At 39.1% G+C, this 24893-nt stretch overlaps 1 protein-coding gene across 1 annotated transcript in view; it reads right to left on the reverse strand.

The window, feature by feature from the left end:
* Positions 1 to 759: 759 nt before the first annotated feature.
* ASB7 (ankyrin repeat and SOCS box containing 7) overlaps positions 760 to 24893 on the reverse strand; it is a 49870-nt gene continuing 25736 nt past the window's right edge. The window contains exons 5-6 of the mRNA XM_026001836.2: positions 19541 to 20146; positions 760 to 4168 (exon numbers count right to left, since the gene is read on the reverse strand). Of these exons, the coding sequence (XP_025857621.1) occupies positions 4029 to 4168; positions 19541 to 20146 (746 nt within the window). The 3' untranslated portion in view covers positions 760 to 4028. The remainder of the gene's footprint in view (positions 4169 to 19540; positions 20147 to 24893) is intronic.

The raw sequence follows: 24893 nt of genomic DNA on the forward strand, positions 1-24893 counted from the left end.
TTTTTTGTAAATTATCTGTCAGCTGAAAAAACAATACACTACTTACATCATATTGGAAAAGGAATAACCTCAAGATTTCCAAGCAACACAGCTATTTTTCACATCTGAACTCCCCTGCTGATCGTTAAGAATAATTTCAAACGTCCCATTCTTGGCCTTTGGTTGTGCCAAACCCTGGATAAGTCCGTAACAAAGTTAGTTGCAAAATACTGAATATTTCTGCATGGGGTGCTCAATCTCAATCGTCTGGCCTCCCCTTTCCTTAGTATACCATCATCACGGCAGTGTGAAGTCTCTCCTGAATCAAGCTGTGTTTACACTAACCTAAAGGAAGTGTGAAATCAGAGTTGTCTTGGTTCTATCTCCTGCAGGCTAATAAACTACCTCCAATTCATCGCTCTACTGTTCTGTGCTTAGAAACATTGCGGCCCAAACTCTGAGCTTGGCCAAGGTGTGGTGGGCATGAGGCAGAGCTGCAATCAGCTCCAAAACGCTCAGTGCTCACTCAACACACTAGAGGATGAGGATGCCATAGTCTTTTGTTGTGGTATCTGCGGAATGCAGCGACAACCATGAATGGGGAGTGGGCAAGACTTGCCTTATCTGATCCAAGATGGTGCTGCTTTCTGTATCATACTCTCAACAAAATCCCCAAATGATCTAAAATGCCGACGAATGAAAGATAGAGCTTCGCTTTTTTTCACTGAACAGCCTGAAATATTAAAAACCTAAGGCAAACTAGAAATAAAACACAATAGGTTTTAAACCAGATTTAAGTTTTTTTTAATTCAAATTGACCCAAAGCAAAACTTACATTACAAAGGAAGAACAAAATACATTATGATATAACACACTAGGAGTTACATGAAAGCTAAATTTGTGGGCAAAGGGCCTCATCCCAATCACATTCTGGGCTAATGGCAATTCTGCAGGAAAAGTTAGAATCTCCATTTGTGTATGGTCCACTCTGGTAATGAAACTATACATTCTTGTCTCTTAGGGTGTGCATCTGACAAATCACTCTAGACTCCTCATGCTCCAGATGTGTACTCTTGCTACTGCCAGAACACTGAATTCTCTAGCGGAAATGCTGTTCCAAGCATGACGGATAATGAATTAAAAAAAAACAAAACAGTCAAGTCCTCCAAACTAACAAGCGTGGATTATTCTGTAGTAAATAGTTTAGAAATATGGGAATTAAATTATCTAAAAAAAAACACTCTTAACTCTGCTGTACATTTATAAACACAAATATTTACACACAAAAAAATCTTCTGTTTTCAAAAGATGAGGTTTGCAGTTCATTAATGATCATAATCTTTTATAAGCTGGTTTCTTTGGTGTAATTGCCAAATATATTTTTTATAAAGGTTTAGTAATAGGCTTAAACAATAAATTTCAAAAAGAACATAGAAGGGTCCGTGACAAATCTAGTAATGTTTGGAACATTTCAGTGAAGATTCTGGAAAAAACAATCGGTCAATCTTCTGAAAATACTTGCTCTCTCTACTCATTCCGTGACCAGTGAATGCCAATTAAATTCAAATGTGGACCTGCATGTTCATCCCCATATTCTTCTACCGGTTACCACCTTTGAGACTAAAATTTTAGTTATGGTTAAAGAGGATATGTGATTGGGATTTTACTAATAAAAATAAAAGATTTTTTTTAAGTTTCCAGGTAAATCAAACCTCAAACAATAAATAATGGAATTATACACTTCTTCATTAAATAGAAATTTCAATTCCAGGAAGAGCTCTCATAATTTTTTTTTTCCCCGAAGTCGCAGCAGCAATGCAGAATGAAGAATTTACCTTAATCTGATCTTTTTACTTGGAATTCCCTGACTCAAACTCAGTGGCTAACATGGTTTGAAGACCTCTGAATGGTTGGGGAAAGAAAATCATTTTCATCTACCTGAATAAATTAATACACGTTTGGGGAAATAAGCCCTGTGTGAAGGTAACATTACTATCACTGCTCAGAGTGCAGGGTCCCGGGTGCCCTCCCCAGCTCCTTGTCTCCCTGGGACTAGGGTTTGAGGGGGAAGTAACACTCAATTCATTTCTGGCCATGCCATGTTCCCGACACTGCAGGTATGTCTCAATTCTGACTTGGGTGCTGGTTGAAAGGATGAGAACACAGCTCAGCTGTACAAGGCAATCTCTCTCAGAAGATAACTTTCTGGAGATGGAGATCACCCATTTCTATCCATATCCATCAGGGGTTCAGTTAGTTTTAGAATGGTAACAAAACTGTCCACACTCTTGTTGGCTCCCTACAAAAACAGTCAATGTACCCCATCAGCGATTCCCCCCAGGTCATTCTTTTTCTGAAGCTGCATGTTCTTCAGGAACCTGTGTGCTGCCCAGGCACAAGCAGATCATATTCACCAATGCCAAAGCTACTCCGAATCCAAGAGAACAGACTTTGTGCTTGAGAAAATATTTACTGCTGGCTCTTTAAAAAAGGTAAAGCCAGAGTAGACTCTTAATTCTTAGTTTATACTTTCCAGGTGAAATAGTTTTATACTTGTGACTCAAAACTAAAAATTCAGACAAGAGAAGCCCTTCATCTTGTAAACTTCTGATAACAAATTTATTACTAGTGTGTAAATATTTTGAAATTGCCCAAAGCACTAAGAACAATACTGGGATATTTGAAAAGGTTCTTCTGAAACTAAGATGATGACAGATAAAGCACAGAACACATTTCCAAGGGTATCAGCACAGGTCCCCAGTGTCTCTGGAACCTTTCTTATTGTTTCTGACACTTTATCATAACTGTGTTTACACTGCAAACATATGCCAAATCAACCCAGAAAATAAAATAACCATCCCGAAGAGCTTCACTGTGCATAACTTTAAAACAGATAGGAAATGTTGAATTAGCATATCAGGAATTAACCAGACTTACAAGTGTGTACCCATTAGAAATTGTACCCTTTAGAAAAAAAATTTTTTTTAAACTGGGAAGAAAAGGGGGGAAAAAAAACCACCATTAAACCACCCCAAATTATTTAACCAGTAAAGCCAAACGGTTTAACAATATTTTGGGCTATTTTTAGGGAAGACTCTACCACCAGGATATGAAATTTTCTGCTTAAAGTGAAGTAAAAGACAAAGCTTACAATGAAAACTGCAATTGACATACTCTGGTCCTGCAAGTAAAATGAAAGTGGCGGTTCCTATTCTCATGGGCATGTCAAAGCCGGCTGTGGAATGAGAAACACTGAGTGAAATAATGGATAAAATACACCAGAAAGAGTATTGCACAGGAGGCACTGTTTTAAAAACAGAATACACTGGCTTTATAAAGTTATTTTCTTTCCCATTAATTATTTTAAAAGCACAATTCAACGAGAGACAGAAGTTGAGACCCGATGTCTCTGGTAGTGTACTACAGTTGTTAAAAAAATAAGTTAAAAACAAGAGCACACCAACAGGAAAGCAGAGGTACTGGATTTATGTCATCCGAGAGCTACATTAATTAGGAAAGGAACGGTCTGAAACAGCCAATTTGTACTCATTAAAAATGAATGAGGTGACAGAGTTACTTTAAAAATCTCTTAGGGCATTTTCCAGTAGAACCCAGGACCCCCCTGGGTGAAACTGTGCCTCCAAACCTTAACAAGTGCTCTGCTGGTTTATAATGTCGTGCACGCCCATGAACCCATAAATTTGGAAAGGGTAAATTCTCCACTCCAGCCCTGCTTGTGTCATTTTGGAAAAACAATTTTTGTAAATGCAATATTGTATAGAAAGCTTGGACCTCTTAAACCTGGACCAAGAAACCAAATTAAGACCTTCAAGCATGTGGTGTGTGTGTGTGTTTATATATATAAAAAAGTCCCTCCCCTACCATGAAAACCAACCAACCAAACAAACAAACGAAAAACCTAAAAGTGTATACCTGCTTTCTGACTTCACAGCAAATCAGAAATTGCATAGGATATACTTTGTGCAAGGCAAAAAGCCTTTTAAGTATCTGGAATATAACTCCTAATCTTGCTCACAGTTCTGTGTACATCAGATATCATCAAATTTGTGTTTTAAGTAGTCTTTCATGACCTTGGCAATTGGTAGTTCATCAAGTAGCTTTAGGTTTTGAAGGCCTATACACTGTCGAATTTTAATTCGGCACAGGTCCTGCAAGTTTCTGGGCTGTCCTAAAAAGACAGAAAAAAGAAACTGTTACAAAGCTACACAGCACAGTATTTAAGGCAGTTTTTTCGGTTCTGAAAAGAACAGTTTGCTTCACTGGGACATGTCGCTCTGTGGACTTCCCATGCAAAGGACCAGACAGACTCTTACTGAGAGGACTTGGGGGAGACTTCACGTGAGGTCTCATCTGATGCTTTTCACAACCCTGGGGTGATGGATATTTTTAACTCCATGTTACAAATAAGGACTCAAAGGATTAGGGATTTGAGCAAATTGCTCAATGTCAGGTTACCAATTTAAAGCTTTTTAGACAGAGACTAAAACCAGTTCTTCTGAGTCTAAGCCTGGTATTCTTTTTATTACAAAAGAGAATGGCGGTTTTCATCCTGGGATGCCTCTAATATGTTGAGTGAACCTAGGTAAGCAAATCATCCCTCTGGGCCAAAGTTTCTCCATCTGAAAAGTGGAGGGACCAAATGAGATGCTGTCTAATGGGGCCTCTCCTTTCAGCTCACTGTCTAGGACACTGGAGCCTAGACATATAGCATGATCTGCAGGGAACTTTCCCAAGTGACATCTGCCTCCTGGTTGCCATGATTCTGGACATAGGAGACTCTTGGCTTTGGGCATGAGACTGGGGCAGGGGAGGTAGAAAAAGCACCCCAAGCTATTCTGAATCTATGTCTCTTCAAATCTCGGACCCTCAGCATGTGCCGATAAAAACCACTGCTGTAACTCAACTCAAAAGAAAAATTACAAAAATTCAGTTTTTTCACTTTTGAAGACTGTATTTTACCAAAACGACTTAAATGACCCCAAACACAGGCAAGAATTCTAAGCAACAGTGCCTCAGTCATATCTGGACTCACATAAATTCTCCTTTCAGATTAAATGCTAATGAACGGCAAAAGCTGACATGTTGAATGCTTACTCTGTGCCATGTATCCTTAAGCTCTCCACATACACTAACTTGTTTCATCCTTTTATGAGGGAAGTACTTTGATCATCGTCCCCATTTTACAGACTCCTTGTGTCTCAGAGAGATTAAGTAACATGCTCAAAGTCAAGTAGAATGCCATACTTCAGCGATCTCAAACTTCTTGGTCTCAAATCCTCTTTGCATTTTAAAAATTTATCACAGACCCAAAAGAACTTCCATTTTTGTGGGTTATAACTATCAATAATTACCATATTAGAAGTTAAAGCAAATTTTAGAAATACTTATTCATTTAAAAAATAAAAATAAGCCCATTACACGTGGCCATTGATAACACTGGTATAAAAACAATAGTATCTTAAAAAATAGTAAGAAGAATGATGTTCTTTCATATTTTTGCAAAGTTCTTAAAAAGGATGGCTTAACAGATGACAACTGAGTTCTCATACATGCTTCTACATTCAATCTGCTGTAATAAAATCATCGTGTCTCTGGACAAGTCCACTTACACTCACGAAAGAAGAACGTGAAAAAGGCAGATAATGTCTCTGTATTATGAAAATCATTTTGACCTCAGAGAGGGGAAAGGAGTCCCTAGGCCATACATGGTGAACCACTGCCAAAATTAGTACTTCACCCTTTACTTGAACTGTCCTTGTTTATAGTAATCATCATTATTCAAAATTAAGTAATTCTTCATAAATGAAAAAGGCTCCTTAAATCTCTTAGAAGGCCTGTGTGAACATGTGCTTTCTAAGAGTTACTTAACACATGGTTTTCTTTTAACAGAATTGTAGGAGCTACTGCTTTCCTAGAAATGCCTGTAAACCTGGAGCATGTGCAGCTACGGGTATCTGCACACCAATCTGTATGAGGCTGTGATACACACACACTCATGTGTCTCTCGCCAAGATGTGTCTTCTCCATTTTCCAGATGTCTGCTAAAAGGCACTTCCTTAAGGGTGACAAAGTCAGGTTCCCCATCAGATACTCCAGAGCTCCAGCACTTAATAAGACTGCAATTTTACATTTATTTGATGATTATCTATTAATGCTCACCTTCTTCACTATCTAACATGTTCCATGAGGGCAAGACCACATCTGGCTGCCAATATAGCCCACTGCCTGACACAATACTCAGTAAAAACTAGATGAATGTATGAATACTTACCAGGCTTGTTCGTAAGGGACAAACCAGTCAACTCACGGCAAAACCCACGCATGTCAACAACAAATCATTTTCTAGCCTGTTTTGAATTATTTTTCACCACCCTTCATGGGCTACCATTAGGAAGGGAATAAATTATCATTGTCATTTTTTGATTAAATGCTTACAGTATTTGATTGCAAATGTAAACCAGAATATGAATTAGATATAAACCTTCTTTTTTTCAAAGTAAAGAATCTGATTTTCCTAATAGATGGCAGGTTCTTTTCAAATGTAATATTAATAAAAAAGAAGAAGCACAACATATTCAGGCAAAAAACAGGTGAGGATAAAGTTGATGTGCAGAAGTATACATACATACTTAAATGGAAACATATCGTCCAACGATGTAGAAAACCTGTATTACTGGAATTTGCTTAGCTAAGGGGAAAGAAGAAGGGATCTAGGCAAAGGGTTACGTAAGAGGGATCTTCTGATAGTCCTATTTTGTGCCAGACTGTGTTCTCCAAAAATAACCACAACATCATCTATGCCTCATGCTCTTTTTTACAGTGTGACCTATACTCCCACGTTTAAGAGATGGAGCCAAAGTTCCCTTTCCTTGAAATTGAGTGCGGTTATTACTATGGTTGAAGAGTATGCTATGTGACTGTTACGACTAAGTCATAGAAGGGGACACACTTTCATCCAGCTCTTGGGACACTTACTCTGTGAGCACAGCTACCACCATGCCATGAAGAGGTTTGAGCAGTCTAGAAGAAGGAACTGAGGTCACTGCTCAGCAGCCCTGGCTGAGATCCCAACCACCAGCACCAAACTGCCAACCTTCAGAGTACGCCACTCTGAAAGTGGAGAGGCCCTAGTCAAGTAATTCCAGATGACACTGCATGGAGCAGAGAAGCAAAATAATCCACTATTACTGTGTTAAGCCACTAAAATCTGCAGAATTAGATAACAGATTCTGGGACCCGGAAGTAGAGTGTTGCCATTAAAAAAAAAAAAATCTGGGATCCCTGGGTGGCGCAGCGGTTTGGCGCCTGCCTTTGGCCCAGGGCGCGATCCTGGAGACCCGGGATCGAATCCCACGTCGGGCTCCCGGTGCATGGAGCCTGCTTCTCCCTTTGCCTGTGTCTCTGCCTCTCTCTCTCTCTCTCTGACTATCAAAAATAAATAATTAAAAAAAAAAAAAAAAGAAAAAAAAATCTAAAATATGTGGCTTTATCACTGGGACCATGTGGTGGGGAAGGGCTGTGAGGAGTCTTGTCCCGGCTTAAAAGAAAGTTTTAAAATGTTACTAGAAACCAAAAAACAAAACAAAAAGTTACTAGAAACTGGAGGAAAGAGGAGCCTTTTATTAGTGGCAGCAAGTTTGGCAACACTGTCCCCTGCTGTAACATAGAAAAGTAGTAAAGATATCCTAATGGTCTAGTTAAGAAGATTCTGCAGACAGACTATTGGAGAGGTAACTGGCTTTCCTCCTGGTATATGATAAAATGCAAGAAGGCAAAGATAAACTAGCATCTGTAATCCAAGGGACGTAGCTACAGAAATCCTATCATCCTCAGAAGCAACCTCCATAGGGGCCTTTCCCAGGGACAGATGTACTTTCTATGTCTAAACATCAGAGGGTTTTAATGATTTGCTACCGATTTTTCTTCTCCTTAAGTGATGTGTTGTGGCAATCTTTTGCTATTTTGGGAGACTCTGATCTTTTAAAGATTTCTTGACCATCTATAATCCCTGTCTGCAGAAAGACCTTTAATGGGAGAGGCATATCTTTGTGGTTAAAAGCATCAACTCTGGAGCAAGACAGCTTGGGTTTGATTCTTGGCTTCCACCACTTACAGTCTGTGTGATCTTAGGCAAGCTACTTAACCTACTGCCTCAGAGTCCTCATCCGTGAACCAAGGATAATGACACCTATATCATAGCCCTTAAAAGCATCAAAAAAGTTAATTTTGTTACAGTGCTTATGGTACAACACCAGGTACATAGTAAGGGCTATATAAGTGTTTGTAAATAAGTGTTAACATAGTGATTTTTAAATATTTTAAGGATAACATTTGCTTCTCCTTTCCAGGAAAAGTAAAGGGTGCTTCTTGGAAGTTGAAGTCTCCACCTTCCTGGTGTTAAGAGAGAAAGACAACTAGCTGGCAGCTTAATAGTAAAGGAGCAACTGGTAATCCGTTACAGGGAAACTGTCCCAGGCAAACTGATGGAAATGACACTCTGGAAATCACTGCACGACTTTGGGCAGGCAGAGATGTAAGAACTTAAACTGTATAAAAGGCTGTGTGGTGATGAGGTGAGGGATGTATTTGTGCTACTGTACCACAAATACAGATATGAACTCATGTTGTCACATCAAAACACTGAGTAAATAGCAGGCTTAAATAGGAACGAGCGAGAAGGACTATTCATTGTCACCACTACTATTTCTAAGACTGACTAAAAAGTTTTTGGTTTTTTTTTCCCCCTAGGAATATCCTTTTAGGAACAGAAGATTATGATTGACAAAGAAGTACCTACCTTCTAGTCAACACATCACTCAAAAGTCTTACTGAGCGCCTACTATGTCCCAAGGATTAAAGGGGTGAGAGGAGAGGAGGAGGCAGAGAAAAAGGCGGCAGAGGAAGAAAATAAAGAGAAACCAAAAACAACACACACGTGCACAACATTTACTAGGTGTCACAGAAAATTAGTCCTACACTGTTAAATAACAACCACCTTGTCCAAGGGATTGTTACAGGAGAGACCTGGGGGGATATCTCACACGAGAGTATAATTTCAGGCATCATAAACATTTTGGGGGATGCAGAAACACTACAAGGTATAACAACAAACTACAATGGGATTGCATAACAGTTCAAAAGGCTATTAGTCTCTCCATTTGGTAAAAGCAGCCCATCATTAGTAATAATTGGGCTGGTATAAAATAGGAAATCAGCTTTTGAAGGGTCTGGTCTAGGATAAATTACAAAACCAGGGCAGCAGCATAATTTAGAAAATTAAATATCTTAAACCACCTCCTTTTACTACCACCATTATCACATTCATGATAGGCTAAATTTATTTATTTAGGTAAGATATTTGCAAAGGTAGAAAAGCAAAACATTTCTGTATAACCAGAGAAAAAATGAAAGCAAAACAAACTTGTCTTCTTTGGGGGAGAGGGGAAAGAAGCTGCAAGTAGAGGAGAGGGTGTAAAGAGATACAAAGAAAGGTTTAGCCTCCTTTGAAAGCTGTATACAATCCAACTTATTCCTTTCAAGTACCTCCCCATTGCAGGTCAGCATCTGGAATGGTCTCCCAATACCTCTGTGTTTTATTTCAGCTTCCCATTTTAAAATCCTACCATAAACACATTTTATTCCTTTGCTTTTGTCTCTGAATTTCCTTCACAGAGACTCAGTAAGAAAAGTGTTTGACAAATCTTTATAGGACAATGGCAGTTTCTAGCTCATCTTAAAAAGAAATATCATGGCACTGTAAAATAATTTAACTCTTAGAATCCAAATATATGCAGTATCAACCTTGATATTTGTCCATTGGTTACATTTGTTTCCACAGGCTAATGAGCTTTGACCTATACTCTTCATTTGCACTCAAACTAAACAGAACCATATACTAGTTCCTAACAAATAACAAATCTCTAGAAGCCTATATTAAAAACAGAAAGCAATATAAATATCATGAAAAAAGTGCAGAATAAGGTAAAGCTTTCTAGATCAAAGAACCTTAAAATGTAGTATAATGTGACTTAAAACGACGTACTATTTATTTATTTCTAAAAGTGATTTTAGTAATTGGGACCCAAAGGCCTATTAAGACAACAATGTAGATGTCTGGCAAATCCTCCACTGATCAGAAAAAGAAAAAAAAATCAATAATCAAAATCACTGTAAGATGCACAAATCATTTCTCTAAAGAGTTACTCTAGATAATAACACTGTTTTGATATCATCCTACCTAAAAAAAATAAATTAAAAAATCAAATTGATTAAAGAAGCATTTGAGGGAATGAGGGGAACCTGATGCACAGGTGGTGTTTCATGTGATCATCTGCTCACATGCCTGTCACTGTACTAGGTTTAGCTGAGAAAGCCAGAGCCTAAATTTTACCTCCTTAAAAAAAAAAAAAAAAAAAAAAAAAAAAAAAAAAAAGTCATGACTTCTATTCTTACTTTTTAGAGTTTGAAATGGTTTTTGAAGTTTAACTCCTCCTGCTGAGTGAAACAGTGTCGACAATTTAAATAAAAACACATTTCAGGTTACCGCAGTTTACACAACAATATTTTTAGCAATGTTTATACAATATTTTTAAATACCTGTGATGCTGTTCTAGAAAGCAACAAGCTTAAGTACTTGACAGATTAAGTCTCCCCCTGTTTACTGAATTCAATTCCCATCTACCTAATCTTTTTCTCTTAGAAATATGAGCCATTTAATTTCTGCAAATATACAAATCAAAATACAACCCAGTCCAACCTTTTACACACTGATGAATACTGAGTGGCTGCTTCAAGTCTGTAACCAGCATCTACTAGAAACACAGATGGCTGCATGACTCGGCCTCCTCTCGGATAGTAAACAAAACCAAATTGCATATTCTCTGCCTTAAGAATAATCTATAGCAGAGCTTGCCACAGAAATAAAAGTCAGCTGTTTAGCGAACAAGAATTAATGGTTAACTTACTCAAGAAATTCTTGGCACCTTGGATATGCTACTCTCTGAAACTGGGATCTAAAATCCAGGGTACTAGTTTTCCAAACTAATTTGAATAACAAATCTGTTTATCCTCACAGCAGCTGATAGAACCACAATTTTATAGACATACTTCAGGAATCATTATCTCTATAGATCCTAAGTTGAAAATAGGCTGGCAGAGGGCAATTAGTAATTTAAAGTAGTTCATTTTATACAGACTGTAACTGCAAACAGAAATATATTAGAAATTCACCAAACGTGAAAACAGGAGGCTAACAATGTGTCCTTGAAAATTAGAATGTGGAAGTTGTACATTACTAGGGTCTCAATTTCTTAGTTTTATAACCTCTTCGCATTCTTAAAATCAGCGGACCTCCTAGAATTTTTGTTTATGTGGGCTCTATCTGTATTTGCCACACTTAGAAATGAACATTGAGAAATTTAAAACATATTAGTTGATTCATTTAAAAATAACAGTAATATGGGGTGCCTGGTTGGCTTAGTAGCAGAGCATGTGACTCTTGATGTTGGGGTTGTGAGCTCAAGACCCACACTGGGTGTGGAGATTACTAAAAAATAAAATCCCTTAAAAATAAGCTAAAAATAATAGTAATATAAATTCATTATCAGTTGAAGTAAGTTTTTATAGGAAAAAAGCAGTTGTTTTATAAAACAAAAAAGGTTTCACCAGAAGAGTGGCACTGTTTTACATGTGTGCAATTATCTCCTAAGGTCTGGCTTCATTACAAGATAGCTGGATTCACAGATCTGCTCCTGCATTCTGTTCTAATATGCTGTCTTAATTGAAGTACCTGAAGAAAATCCAGCCTCATTCACATAGTTGGAAAAGGAAGGAATATTTTCATCACTTTTTTATAGATGATTGCTACCCTCTTTGATGCTTCACCAAAACTCGGCGAGTGGTATTTTTTTAAAGGTTAGTTGAAATATGAAATCTGAAACCAAGTCAAAAACTTTTGTATTCTTTCACATTAAAATCTGTTGCTCTAGGGATGCCTGGGTGGCTCAGTGGTTTAATGCCTGCCTTTAGCCCAGGGCGTGATCCTGGAGACCCGGGATCAAGTCCCACATCAGGCTCCCTGCATGGAGCCTGCTTCTCCCTCTGCCTCTGCCTATGTCTCTGCCTCTCTCTCTCTCTCTCTCTCTCTCTCTCATGAATAAATAAATAAATAATCTTAAAAAAATAATAAAAAAATAAAATCTGTTGCTCTACTTTGCTCTTTGAAAGGATATTTTTAACTCAGGCATTTTTTTTTTTTTTTTTTTTTGTCACATTATGCATTAGTCCTTTGGAAAACATTGGCTCACCAGGTTATGGAGATCTTCCAAATGTTGACCCATTTCATTAGAAAATATTTTTTAAATCCCTTTTGTTAGTATTGCCACTGATCTCAAAAAAGCCTTTGCATATTGAGAAACTGTCGATGTCATAGTAGGAAGTGTAAGCTTTTCAAAATTCTAAATTTCACCTGAAAGCTCAACTTTTATGACTCGTCGTAAATATTGTCAATTGTTTCTCTCTCTCTCTCTCTTTTTTTAAAGATTTTATTTATCATGAGAGACACAGAGAGAAAGGCAGAGACACAGGCAGAAGGAGAAGCAGGCTCCCTGTGGGGAGCCTGATGTGGGACTTGATCCCAGGATCAGGACCTAAGCTGAAGGCTGGTGCCCAACTGCTAAGCCACCCAGGTGCTCTCAATTGTTTCTCTTAACATGACAAGAAAAGTCTGTCAAATCTCCCAGACTAAACAGCTATCGTTTGGCTGTCAGTCAATCTTCCAGGTAAAAAATGGGTGTTCCACAAAAAAAGCTGCTGGTTCAGCTCAAACAGAAGAGGTGCTTCTTCTCGATTCAATCACAGCACTTTGGTATGCAATAAGAATACACTGCCATTTCACAGAGTATTAAAAAGGCACATACTCAGAGGGATCATATTTAATGGGATTAATTTTACTGCTTTGTAAAGACATCCCTAAATGGAACTGGAATCTTCTTTAGAGATTGCCTGGTGGTGAAGAACATAAGGACTACTTGGACCCTTTGGGGCCACTGCCTCGATTAACACTGAGGAGCTGGCAGTATGACCCACCATTGCTCTTACACCATCAGTCAAATGACAGTGGAATGAAAGAGGTGAATAACATCTCAGCATTGCTATGAAATCAGTTTTGACCTCATGGGTACCTAAAATGGTCTTGAGGAACCCCCCAAGAAAACCACTGTCCTACATAAATCATAAAATATAATCACAAGCAGCAGGAAATCATCCCATTTAACAGTGGTTACTGGCAAGAATTTTAAAAAATGGAGAGACCCCAGGGACTGCAGTCTAATTCCCCCATGTTTCAGAGGAGGGGAGCTGGGAGGCTAAGTGGCTTGCCCAAGGTTTTTAGGCAAGTCAGACATGGGGTCAAGAGCCCATTAGCTGCTCTCTCCACCACTACACAGAGCTAATTTAATAGCATCTTTGACACAGGCAGAACTAACACATCTTGAGGATGATATACGGGAGAGCTATGCCTCTGAATTCTGGGGCGGTGGGGGTGGGGGGGGGTGGAACACTACTCAGTCCAAATGACCAGGGATAGGATATTTTTCACTTTTTATGTAAAAACAATAAAACCAGTCAACAGACTTCCAGTTTTAGCTCCTGAACACGTAAGGAGTTTGGAAGTCATTACTCCTGCCCTTGCAGGAAAAAAAAAAGTTGAACAAACCCAAAATCAATGACTTCTCTTAAACTAGCCCACCCGTGGAACAGATGTCACAGGTCAAACCACCACAAAGTCAAGAGAGAGAAACAGATCCAGAGTCACTGCTGAGTTCTGCATACCTGGAGCAGAAGCTGCTAGAGTCATAAACTGGTAGGAACACTTAAATGGTAATTTTGACGAATTACCTGAGGCTGTCTGTGGACTGGCCTGACAGTGGGGGCCACTGTCTTAGGAGGTCCCCACATTCTCTCAGTTTTATCTCCAGGAACCTCACCAGGCTGTCACAGTGAACAGCTAATAAAAACCCCGTGTGGCTCTGGCAAGGGAGGAAGGTAAGAATAACCATGTGACCTAGGCCCAGAACTTTCTTCATAACAAAGGCCTATTCTCTAATGGAAAGACTTTACCATAGTCTTATCCCACCTGGACAAAGAACAGTTCTCTGACCCCATTCCCCATAGTCTTCCTGTCTTATCAAGGTATATGAGTGGGGAGGAAAAATCAGGAAGGGCAGACGAGTGGGTAAACTAAGAAACACTTACAAAGGCCACAGCCCAGGGACACACAGGCCCACTGAGAGACTGAGAATTCATCTGAAGTTTATAGGCTGCTGGCCTCCCCCATACCCTACCACAACAGCAACAGGGCCCCAGTGGGATGACCATGGTCTTCAGATGAAAGAGCCCCAAAATGCAGATACTTCTGAGGAGTACTGAGAGAAGCCAAAGCCAAGAGGGGAGACAAGACCGAGGAGGCAGGAGGGTCTGAAGCCTCTGGCACCTACAGCTACAGCAGACATGGCACATAGCCCAGCTCCCAGCCAGGTTCACAGAGAACCTGACATTTAAAGGCCTATTTACCTCCATTCCTATTACCTGATCCATCATGTCTGGCTTCAATAAAAAATTATAAGACAGGCTAAGAGAGGCAAGAAAAAACAACCATCGGAAGAGACAAAGCAAGCATCAGAACAGATTCAGCTATGACACAGATGTTGGAATTATCAGACAGGCAATTTAACTATGATTGCTCTGTTAAAACTAACAAAAACCGTCAATGGTAATAGTCAAATCTTGCTCCTCTAGCTCCTTAATGAAACAGCATCCCTGCAGAGATGGATTCTATACAGTAAGTATAGACATAGGGTCCCTGGCAAAGGGAGAAATGGGTGACTGGCTGACGCCTCCAACAGCCTTTGACCTTGCTGCATGCGCAAGTCTTGAATTCCACTTTGCCTTCTGAACATTTCCTTCTTGTGCAGAAAGGGTAAGCTTATAATCGAAGGCTCTCCTAGGCAGACAGCACAACAGGGCACCTGTTCTGCTAATTGCCAGGCCAATCAGATGTGGAAGCAGCCTACTTCCAAGTGGCACTCTCCAGCGGGGAACCATCTCATTTACTGCCTCTGCTACTCTGACATGACTGTGTTCTCTAAAACCTTTCTCTGATTTCCAGACCCTTGGGCACAAGAAACTGCAAGTACCAGATCTTTTCAGGCCCAAGGCCTTTTCCTGCAGAGGTGGCTGGCTCAAGGAAGTCTGTACCTGGGGGCACCAGGGTGGCTCAGTGGTTAAGCATCTGCCTTCAGCTCAGGTAGTGATCCGGGGTGCTGGGATCGAGTCCTGCATCAGGCTCCCCACAGGGAGCCTGCTTCTCCCTCTGTTTATATCTCTGTGCCTCTCTGTCTCTCATGAATTAAAGAAAATCTTAAAAAAAAAAAAGTCCATACCTACCACATGCATAATTTGTGCCTGTATGTTCAGAAGTGGGCTTCCCTCCAAACTGAGCTCTTCACTACTTCTGTGAACAAAATTCCAGGCATGCAGGTAATTAAAATCCCTCTTTTTTTTTTTTTCTTTAGACCCCATAAGTTTAGAAGTTTTTTCCAGTCAATGCCTGAGGTTCAGTTTTCTTGTGTTACTTCTCTCTTAAAGGATTTTACATTCTGAATAATTCCTTCGTCCCTATGGTGAGTAGGGGAATTTCCATCACGGTACAGGGAGAAGACAGGGGAAGAGGAGCACTAGATTACAATCCAGTTGCTCAGGATGAGTTATCATTTAACCATGTCCTCGGGGTAAGTTTTACTGATGAAACAGTCTTTATCGACATTTTAATATTGTATACTTCGTTTAACATTTTCTTGGGCTTGCCTTTTTCTTGTACATAAATGTTTACTTTCTCTTTTGAATTGGGCAGATGTTCCTACAACATTCTGCTCTTTACCTTCACCTAGATAGATAATTTTAGCCCATTCCCATACACCAGAGCTTCCCTGATCCTTCAGCTCTATAAGGGTGTTTAACGCTATGTACAAATTATCCTATTTGAATTAACTCTGTGCATTTGCATGACCCTGAGAATGAGGCTTTCCTTAAGTTTTGTGCCCCAGGCACCTCACTTGCCTGAGTCTCAGCCCCAGTGCAAGGTATTTAGCTCCTTATCCGGGGCCTCAGCCCAAATGTACCCCTACTGGAACTTCTGCTACAAACACTGCACAGCCATTTCTGCCCGTGATCAGTCACATCTTCCTGATTTTCTCTGTTGTTCCATTTATTTCATTTATTGTTTCAAGTAAAAGAACTATAAGGACAAAAACTGGCTTCTCCAGGCTGTAAACATCTCCCCTTTGGCAAGGTGATCTGTCTTCTTCAGGTATGATCTTTGGCTCTTCTGAGCTGTGTTTAAAAAGCTGCGCCTTCACTTGACTGCCTTTCTGGAGGAGACGATGTGAATTCCAGGCCTTCTAGAAAACAGACTTTTCTGGAAGTCTGGCTGCAGGTGAACAGTACCAGCAGCTCTCCATGGCTTCTCCCTCACCCCGTGATCAACAAGGCACCAGCAGATACTACTCCATACCTACACCACTTGATCAGCTCTGTTTGTATGCAGTGTACATGGGAGTTTTTATGGCATTTTTTCTAAAAAAAAAAAAATCACAGTACCTTTTAGGTACTAGAATTCTGTCTTGAGCTCTTCTAATTTAAATAAACTGCTTCTGGTCACAATGGTGCAACAAACAGTAGAATGGACCTGAATAAAAACCACCAAGTGGCATTTCTGCCATCCTCAGTCTGACTTCTCAGATTAGAAGCCAACAGCTCGGTGCTCAATGGGCCCTGCAGAAGCTGGAAGGAGCTTGTGGATTTGACTTGATGCTCCCAGAACTACGCAACCTTCTTTCAACTCTGGTTTTCAAGAGAGCTCAGTGGAGAGCTCCCAAAACCATGGGCTACAGTTGGTCCTTCTAGCGGACAATTATTCCCCTGGAAAGAAAATCTAATAAATGATATACAGGTGAAGCAGAAATGTTTCCTTTGCTTTTGACTGGAAACACCACTAGCAAGTCAACAAGGAATGGATTATGCCAAGGCACCTGAACATAAAGGATATTGCAGCCTTCATAAGACTGATGGCCTTTCACTTCTGAAAAACTACCACATGCTCAGCCACCATCTACCCTGTTGGTGTGGTCAACTAGCTGACCCACATTTCCTGAGGACCTACTAGGTACACAGCCCCACTCCATGTGCAGTGGGAGAGCTCAAACACAAACAGGCAGCCCTGTCCCTCTTTCATCCACCTCTAATTTTAGAGGTATCTGCAAGTCTTTTTTTTTTTTTTTTTAACTCAACAGTCTTGCTCCCCAGCTGTACTGTGTGTTAGAAATCAGCTGCTCTGAGGCTGGTGATAAAGTGGTGGCTCCCTACCAACCCTCTTTGTGTCTCCATATGCTGACTACACCACCAAGTCCACCAAGGTGAAAAACAGGAGGCTGGGGGAGAATAAGAATCTAAGGGATTCACTCTATTGGTAGCAAGCCAGGCTTTGCTGTTCATCCACTGTAGTTTAATTATTCTATTGTAAAAAACACATATAGTACTTAAAATGTGCCAGTGTTTTAAGCAGATTATAAACATTAACTCATTTAATCCACACAACAAGCTTATAAGGTAGATATAATTATCCTAATGCTAACATGAGGACACTGGGGCACAGAGGAGTTAGGTAACCTGCCCAAGGTCACAGATGACAGGTGACAGAGTTAGGGCTTGAGCTTGGCAGCCTAACTCTAGTCGATGCCGTTAACTGCTGAGCAAAATATTTAACAAAAGGTGCTGAGGCAGTCATGTTAATTTAACCACGGGTCTCTAGTGAGAAGTTAAAACAGAAACAATAGCAACAACAAAACTATTCAGAATGTATAAAGAATAAGAGATACTTCATAGCTTTTTCCATGACAGAATCCTAACTTACAGTTCAAGAGTAGTATTCTCTCTCATAATACCAACATCTCTCCCAGTCTGTGAATGAAGACTGCTAGAAAATTTGCTGAGAGAACCAGCACTTGAAATTTCAAGGCAAACTTTTTGTAAAATGTGGCTAGAACCTGAAGAGTCAGAGTAAGCTGGTGAGGAATCACCACAGACAACATCTCCCATCTCTCAGTATGCCATGTGCCTCAAAAACTTTCTCCAAGGGACCACCTACCAGTCAGCCCAAAACTCCACTCCCAAGGCAGAGAGATCTGTGCTGTAGAACACGGGAGCTGCTAGCACTCATAGCTAAATTTCAATTAATACAGTTAAATTAAAAATTCAGTCCCTGAGTAGCATTAACCACATAACTTGTATACAATAGCCACATGGAGGTAGAGCTAATGGCTACCATACTGGACAGCACTCAGAGACCATTTCCATCACCACAGACAGTCCTACTGGACAGCACAAGTTACATCCTGAGTGATTTCTTTTTAGGTCTGCAGACACACAGTGGTAATAATGTCATTTCTTCCTTTTCATAAACACACAAAATTCAAATTACACTTCATCTGTTCATAAGATTTCTCCTCCCACGTTCAGTTCTAAGCAGGAGAGCAGATTATTCACAAGATCCAAATCCCTTATTCCTCAGTACCCAGAACAGTGTATTTGTCCTTCCATGATGATGACTGAAAGGGGAAAAATCAGGTGAGAAAAAGGGAATTCATTTAAAGAGTACAGAGGAGGGCAAAATCAAACATTTTGTTTATAAACTTCAGCTTTGGGTTGGATGTTGAGCTCTGAGACACACGCTTGACTAGCTGTGGAGGAAGCTGGACAAGAGAGGGTAACTATATTCACACAGACTAATATCCCTGCCAGAAAAACAATGCAAACGTGTCCAACACAACGCAAGGTGGTCACACATTTCCAGGCTGTAAGAAGTGCCCATACCCAAATAGGTCAGAAGTGGAAGACAGGTGGGCCAGGGACAGTGGCACCAGATTTTCCACTGATGACAAGTCTTTTCTTACAACTCCTGGCATCCTTAACCTGCATTACTAGGCTCCCTCACTCAGTAACACTTATTCCTCTCAGGTGGGTTCACATCACAGGAAGCCAGAAAATCAACAAAAAAACGGGGAAGAGCTTAGCAATAAAGCATAAATTCTAGGACACTTCCACAGTGATGAAACCTAGAGTCCAAGGCTCTCATAATTCTTCAATCAGAAGTCCATGAAAGCCTGAATGACTACTTGTATGTCCGGTAAGAACTGCCTTGTTCTAACAGAAGTCTTTGAGAATCTGACAATTTCTCCTCTTTGTCCCTCCCATCTGTTCTTCTCTCAGCCCAACAGGACTGAATTTATATGAAATCTTATGATATATCAGAGCTTTCCTTTTATTTCAGGTGAATGAGATATAAGTCATATTATTAATAACTTAATAAGCAGGGTTGATAGGAATCATTAGTGTCTGCTCATTTTAAGCTGTAAAATTATCTGAAGCCCCCCAGAAGATGAAAAATTTTTAAGAATTCAGTAATAGTAATAATTAAATTACATACTTGTGACTTCTTGTAAGAAATCCAAACATGGTCGACTACTTCCAGAAATACTTATGGAAACAGCCAATGGGGTCTGTCCTTCATAGTTCCTTGTGTTTGTGTCTGCTCCATAGTTATATAACATCCGTGCACAAAGCACATCATCCCTAAGGGCAGACAAATGTAAAGGAGTCTGTCCATCTTCTAAGCGACCCAAGTTTGTGTCTGCTCCTCTCTGAAGGAACATTCGGCAATAAGAGTGATTGCTTTTGATCACAGCGTAGCGCAACAGGAAACCGTTCTGGATGTCAATGTTGGCATTGTGGTCCAGGAGGATCTTCACGCAGCTTGACCTTTCTCGGATGATGGCGAGCTGAAGTGGAGTTGTGCCTTTATCACTAAGTGGGTCAACCTCAGCCTTGAACTCCAGTAGGAGTCGGACAAAGGAGTCCCTACCATAGTGAGCAGCCACATGGAGGGGAGTCCAGCCATCATTGCTTTTGGCATTAATAATGTCACTCCTATATTCAGATTCTAGCATCAGGCGTGCAATCCGGGCCCGGCCATGCATGGCTGCATAATGAAGAGCAGTGAAGCCTCCGATCAAGTCCTTAACTGTCGGATCAGCTAGGGTTAAAACCAAAATGAAAACATTAGCAGACTCGAAGACAAAACAATGAACTCTACCATGGCCCATTCCTATAAAAAATGTGAAATGATTAAAGATTATAATGAACATCAAGTACTTCTTTCCTCAGTTTAATTGAAGCATAGTTTTCATGAAAAATAAATTTTGATAGAAAGTTATCAAACCTGGGTTAACAAAATGAAACTGACTTACAGAGTATTTACAAGATAGATAAGCAAAAACAGAGAGTTCAGATCTCCATAGGCCCTCTCTGTGCTAATTTAACCAACTGCTTTCGGCTACTCAACTCTCTCATCTCTGTATTGTTTCATGTTTCTCTTCTGTTTTGAACTTTTTGTTTTATTTTCTCTTGTGCTTCTTGGTCTTAAAGAGAAGCATGTGTAGCAACATCTGCTGCTCTAAAGTACGGATGTACTGTGGTCTGGCAGACTGTGTTGTTTTAGGGTGTATTAGGTTAAAAAAAAAATCTTCTGTGGTCTGTAAAAATTCCAAAGCATGTAGGATATATGTTAAGTGATCTTGATAAATCATGTTTTCATAAGATAAAAGACTATTCTGGATTCTTAGTTTTACAAGATTTTGGAGTTTCTAAGAATTAAGCAGCATGTCATGTAAAAAATTGGGAGAAACCTCAGGACTGTATAAATATTTTGTATAACAGTTCCAAAACTCTCTCCTTAAATGGACTGATTTCTGGAAAGGAAGAAAAGGAGAAAGAAAGAAAAAAAGAAAGAAAAGTGATAATCTGCTGTGTGACTCTTCAAGACATAGACTTTTGTCACCTGCCCCCAATCTTCCCTGAAGCCAAGAGAAGTTCTGTGTGGCTCTTGTCCCACTGGCCTTCCCAGGAAGTAGGTAGAAAAGAGGCAAGAAGTGCTCCCTCCTATTATGTAGGTCACTTCTGGGGGCAAGGTTGGGGCAGCAATTTCATGTGAAAATAAATTTCCAAACAAAAATAGCTTCCAAAGGTAAATATTTAAAACATTCATGTACTGTTTACTAAAATGTTATTTAGTTCTAAACTATAGCTGGATTCTTTAGAAAAATCTATGAGGCAGAAAACTACATATAAAATATTAATAGTGCTATCGAGAATAAAAAATACAAGGAAGAGGTAGTTGCTAACAAAACCTGTAGAAAGTTATTTTTAAGGAAGCTGTATTAGTTGAATTGCTAAAATCATTTAAACTGACACTACCCAGTGGCCATATTACCATTTAAAGAAAATAAGACTATTCTAACTTCCTTGGCCTTCTCTAAAATAAAAAGATATAGTACCTATTTACTAAGTGACTTAAAAAAAAAAAAAAAAAAAGAAAGAAAGAAAGAAAGGAAGGTTTAAACAAAGCAATTTGCTGCCATCTACTGGTAAGGCATGAACTTGAGCGACAAATGTTTTCATTTTGACAGCTTATGCTGAGCTCTCAAGTCTGGGATACCTACCTCCCTTATGTACAGAGACTAACACAGGCATGAAATCTAAAAGAACCCCTTCTATTCAAATGAAACAATGAATCTTGCCAAGATTTCCATTTCTAATCTATGCCTGACCAATCAGCTGTTTCTTTCTTAATCTGTCAGATTTAAGAATAACTTCTTTCATTTCTCCCACCTTTGAGGCCATCAGGGGTGTCTTTAAAGGTGCCAGCAAACAGTTTTATACACATCGTATACTCACTCCTTTTGATATTAGACTGAAATTTGGTTTTCCACTTTAGGGACTTTTATAGGTGCTACTTGCATTTTGGTGCTATACTGAGCTGGGAAAAACAAAGATTTAACAGATACAACAAGGATCTGCTTAGTCTCAGTAAAAACCATGAAAATGTATTAACTAAGCACATGCTGGAAACACAGCACAGAAGGAAGAGCTGTAAGTTAACAACACATACAAATCTGTATACTTACTGTCCTCAAGGAATTAACAAATGGGAGACAGCAGACAAATGAAGATGCAAAGATTAATTTAAGGATTATTATTAGCCAATGCAACTGATAAGAAAAAGATCTCATTTGCAATTAGTACCATAAACTACAAAACTCCTAGATATAACTAAGAGACTCCCAAGGCACACATGAAGACATGTCTCTGATTGAACTGAATTCACTTCATGTGTATCTGCTCAAATGTCCCTTCATCAGAAAAGCTTGCCTTGAACACTAACAGCAGCCCCAGCCACCTCACTCCTTTGTCTCTTTAGCATGCTGCCCCCACTTGCAGGTGCAACTTATTTTAAACAAGTTATAGTAGTCTCATGAGAATCCATTTAAATCTACTAAAAATTGTTAAACTATATATAAATAAAAAGAAATATTTATCAATATGATTTCTTTCTTTCCAACCTCCAGCTTTATTAAGGTACAATAAAGTTCATCCATTTTGAGTGGGGTGATGAACTTTGACAAAATGTAGACAGCCATGTAACCACCATGATCAAAATATTCCCATCATCTCAAAAAATTCCTTCCTGCCTCTTTACAGTCAATTCCTTGCCCAGACTGTTGGTCCCAGGCAACCACTACAGTTTTTGCCCTTCTAGTATTTCATATACCTGAAATTATATGGTATGTAGACTTTTGTGTTTGACTTGTTTTACTTGGCGTGGCATTTCTGAAATTCACCCATGTTGTTGGCATGTATCAAAAGTTCAATCCTTTGTATTGCTGAATAGTATTCCATAATATGGATATAGATTAATTTATCAATTCACCAGGAGATGGACAACTGCATTACTTCCAATTTGAGGCTATATACGGCTGCTGTGAATATTCACATACAAGTTTGTATTTTTCATTTCACTTGAGTAAATAGCTAGGAATGAACTGCCAGGCCACATGTTAAGTGTACATTTAACTTCCCAAGAAACTGCCACCCTGTTTTTTAAAGTGGCAATACAATATTACATTCTCTCACCAGCAACATTATGAGAGTCCAGCTGTTCTACATCTTCACTAATACCTGGCATCATTAGTAATTTTAATTTTACTTGTTCCAGAAAGTATAAAGTAGTAACTTATTGAGGTTTTAATTTATATTACCCTGATGACTAGTGATATTGGGTTTATTCATACATTTTTCTTTTGTCAAGTCTCTGTTGAAATTGCTTACTCATTTTTACTAGACTATTTTCTCATTACTGAGTTTACAATCCAATTGTGTATATATTCTGGATACAAGTCTTTGTCAGACATGTTTTGTAAATATTTTCTCCTAGTCTCCTGATGGCCTTTAAATTTTCTCTATTTTTTTCTTTTGGAAGAGCAAGATTTTGAAATTTTGATGAAGTCAACCTGTTTTTGTATTTAATTGCTTGTGCTTTTTGTATCCCATTTAAGAAATCTTTACCCAGCATAATGTCACACAGAATTTCAATGTTTTCTTCCAGAAGTTTTAGATTTTTAACTTTCATATTTAGGATAATGACTTATTGCTAGTTGATTTCTGTGTATGGTGAGATCAGATCAAGGGTCATTATTTCATACAGATATCCAGTTGTCCAGTACAATTTGCTACAAAGACTATTTTTTTTCCCAATGATTTATCCTTCTGCTCTCAAAAATCAATTTACTATATAAGTGTGAACCTATTTCCAAACTCTGTTCTGCTCTATTGACTGAAAAGTGTATCCATACATCAATACTGGATTGTCCTGACTACTGTAGCTTTACAGCTACAAGTAAGACATTGTCTGTAAGTCTTGATACAGATAGAATATATATCCTCAAACCTTTTTAAAAACTATCTTGGTCAATAAATTTTAGAATCAACTTGTCAGTTTCTTCAAACAAGCCTGCAGGATTTTGAATGGTACTCCATCGACTCTAAAAATGGAAACTATCCCCCAATACTTTAAATAACATTGATTCTTGGGCACCTGGGTGGCTTGGTTGGTTAAGCATCTGCCTTTGGCTCAGGTCATGATCTGAGTCCCAGACTGAGCCCCATGTTGGGCTCCCTGCTCTGCAGGGAGTGCGCTTCTCCCTATGACCCTCCTTCCTCATGTGCTCTCTCTCTCTCTCTCTCTCTCTCACTCTCTCTCTAAATAAAGCCTTGGGATGCCTGGTGGCTCAGTGGTTGAGCGTCTGCTTTTGGCTCAGGTCATGATCCTGGGGTCCCCACAGTGAGCCTGCTTCCCCCCTGCCAATGTATCTGCCTCTCTCATGTCTCTCATAAATAAATAAGGTCTTTAAAAAAAAAGTCTTTAAAAATAATACTGATTCTTCCAAACATTAACAAAGAGTATCTATTTATTTAGGTCTTCTTTAATGTCCCTTGGCAAGGTTTTGTACTTTTCAATGTATATAGTCTTGAACATTACTAAATATTTTAAGTTTTGTTGCTCTAATAATGAATTGTTTTAAAATTTTATTTCCATTTGTTAACTGCTGATATAGAGAAATAAAGTTCACTGCATACTGGGCTATTGTTACCTAGCTAAATTCACATTTTAGTTAAAGCACATTTTTGTAGAATTCTTATGCTAGTCTATGTACATAATTATGTTCTCTGCAATTAGTGACAGCTTCACTTCTTCCTTTCTAATCATAGGACTCTTATTTAAACAAGTGTTGAATAAAAGTGGTAAAAACACACATTCTTTCCTTGTTCCTGACCTCAGAGGAAAAGCATTCAGCAGTTCACCATTTACTATGATGCATGTTGTAGTTTTGCCTCAGTGCCTTTCTTTAGTTTTTTAAGTTATCTTTTCCTTCTGGTTTGCCGAG

This window comes from Vulpes vulpes, chromosome 14 (genome assembly GCF_048418805.1).
Source record: "Vulpes vulpes isolate BD-2025 chromosome 14, VulVul3, whole genome shotgun sequence".
Lineage (NCBI taxonomy): Eukaryota > Metazoa > Chordata > Mammalia > Carnivora > Canidae > Vulpes > Vulpes vulpes.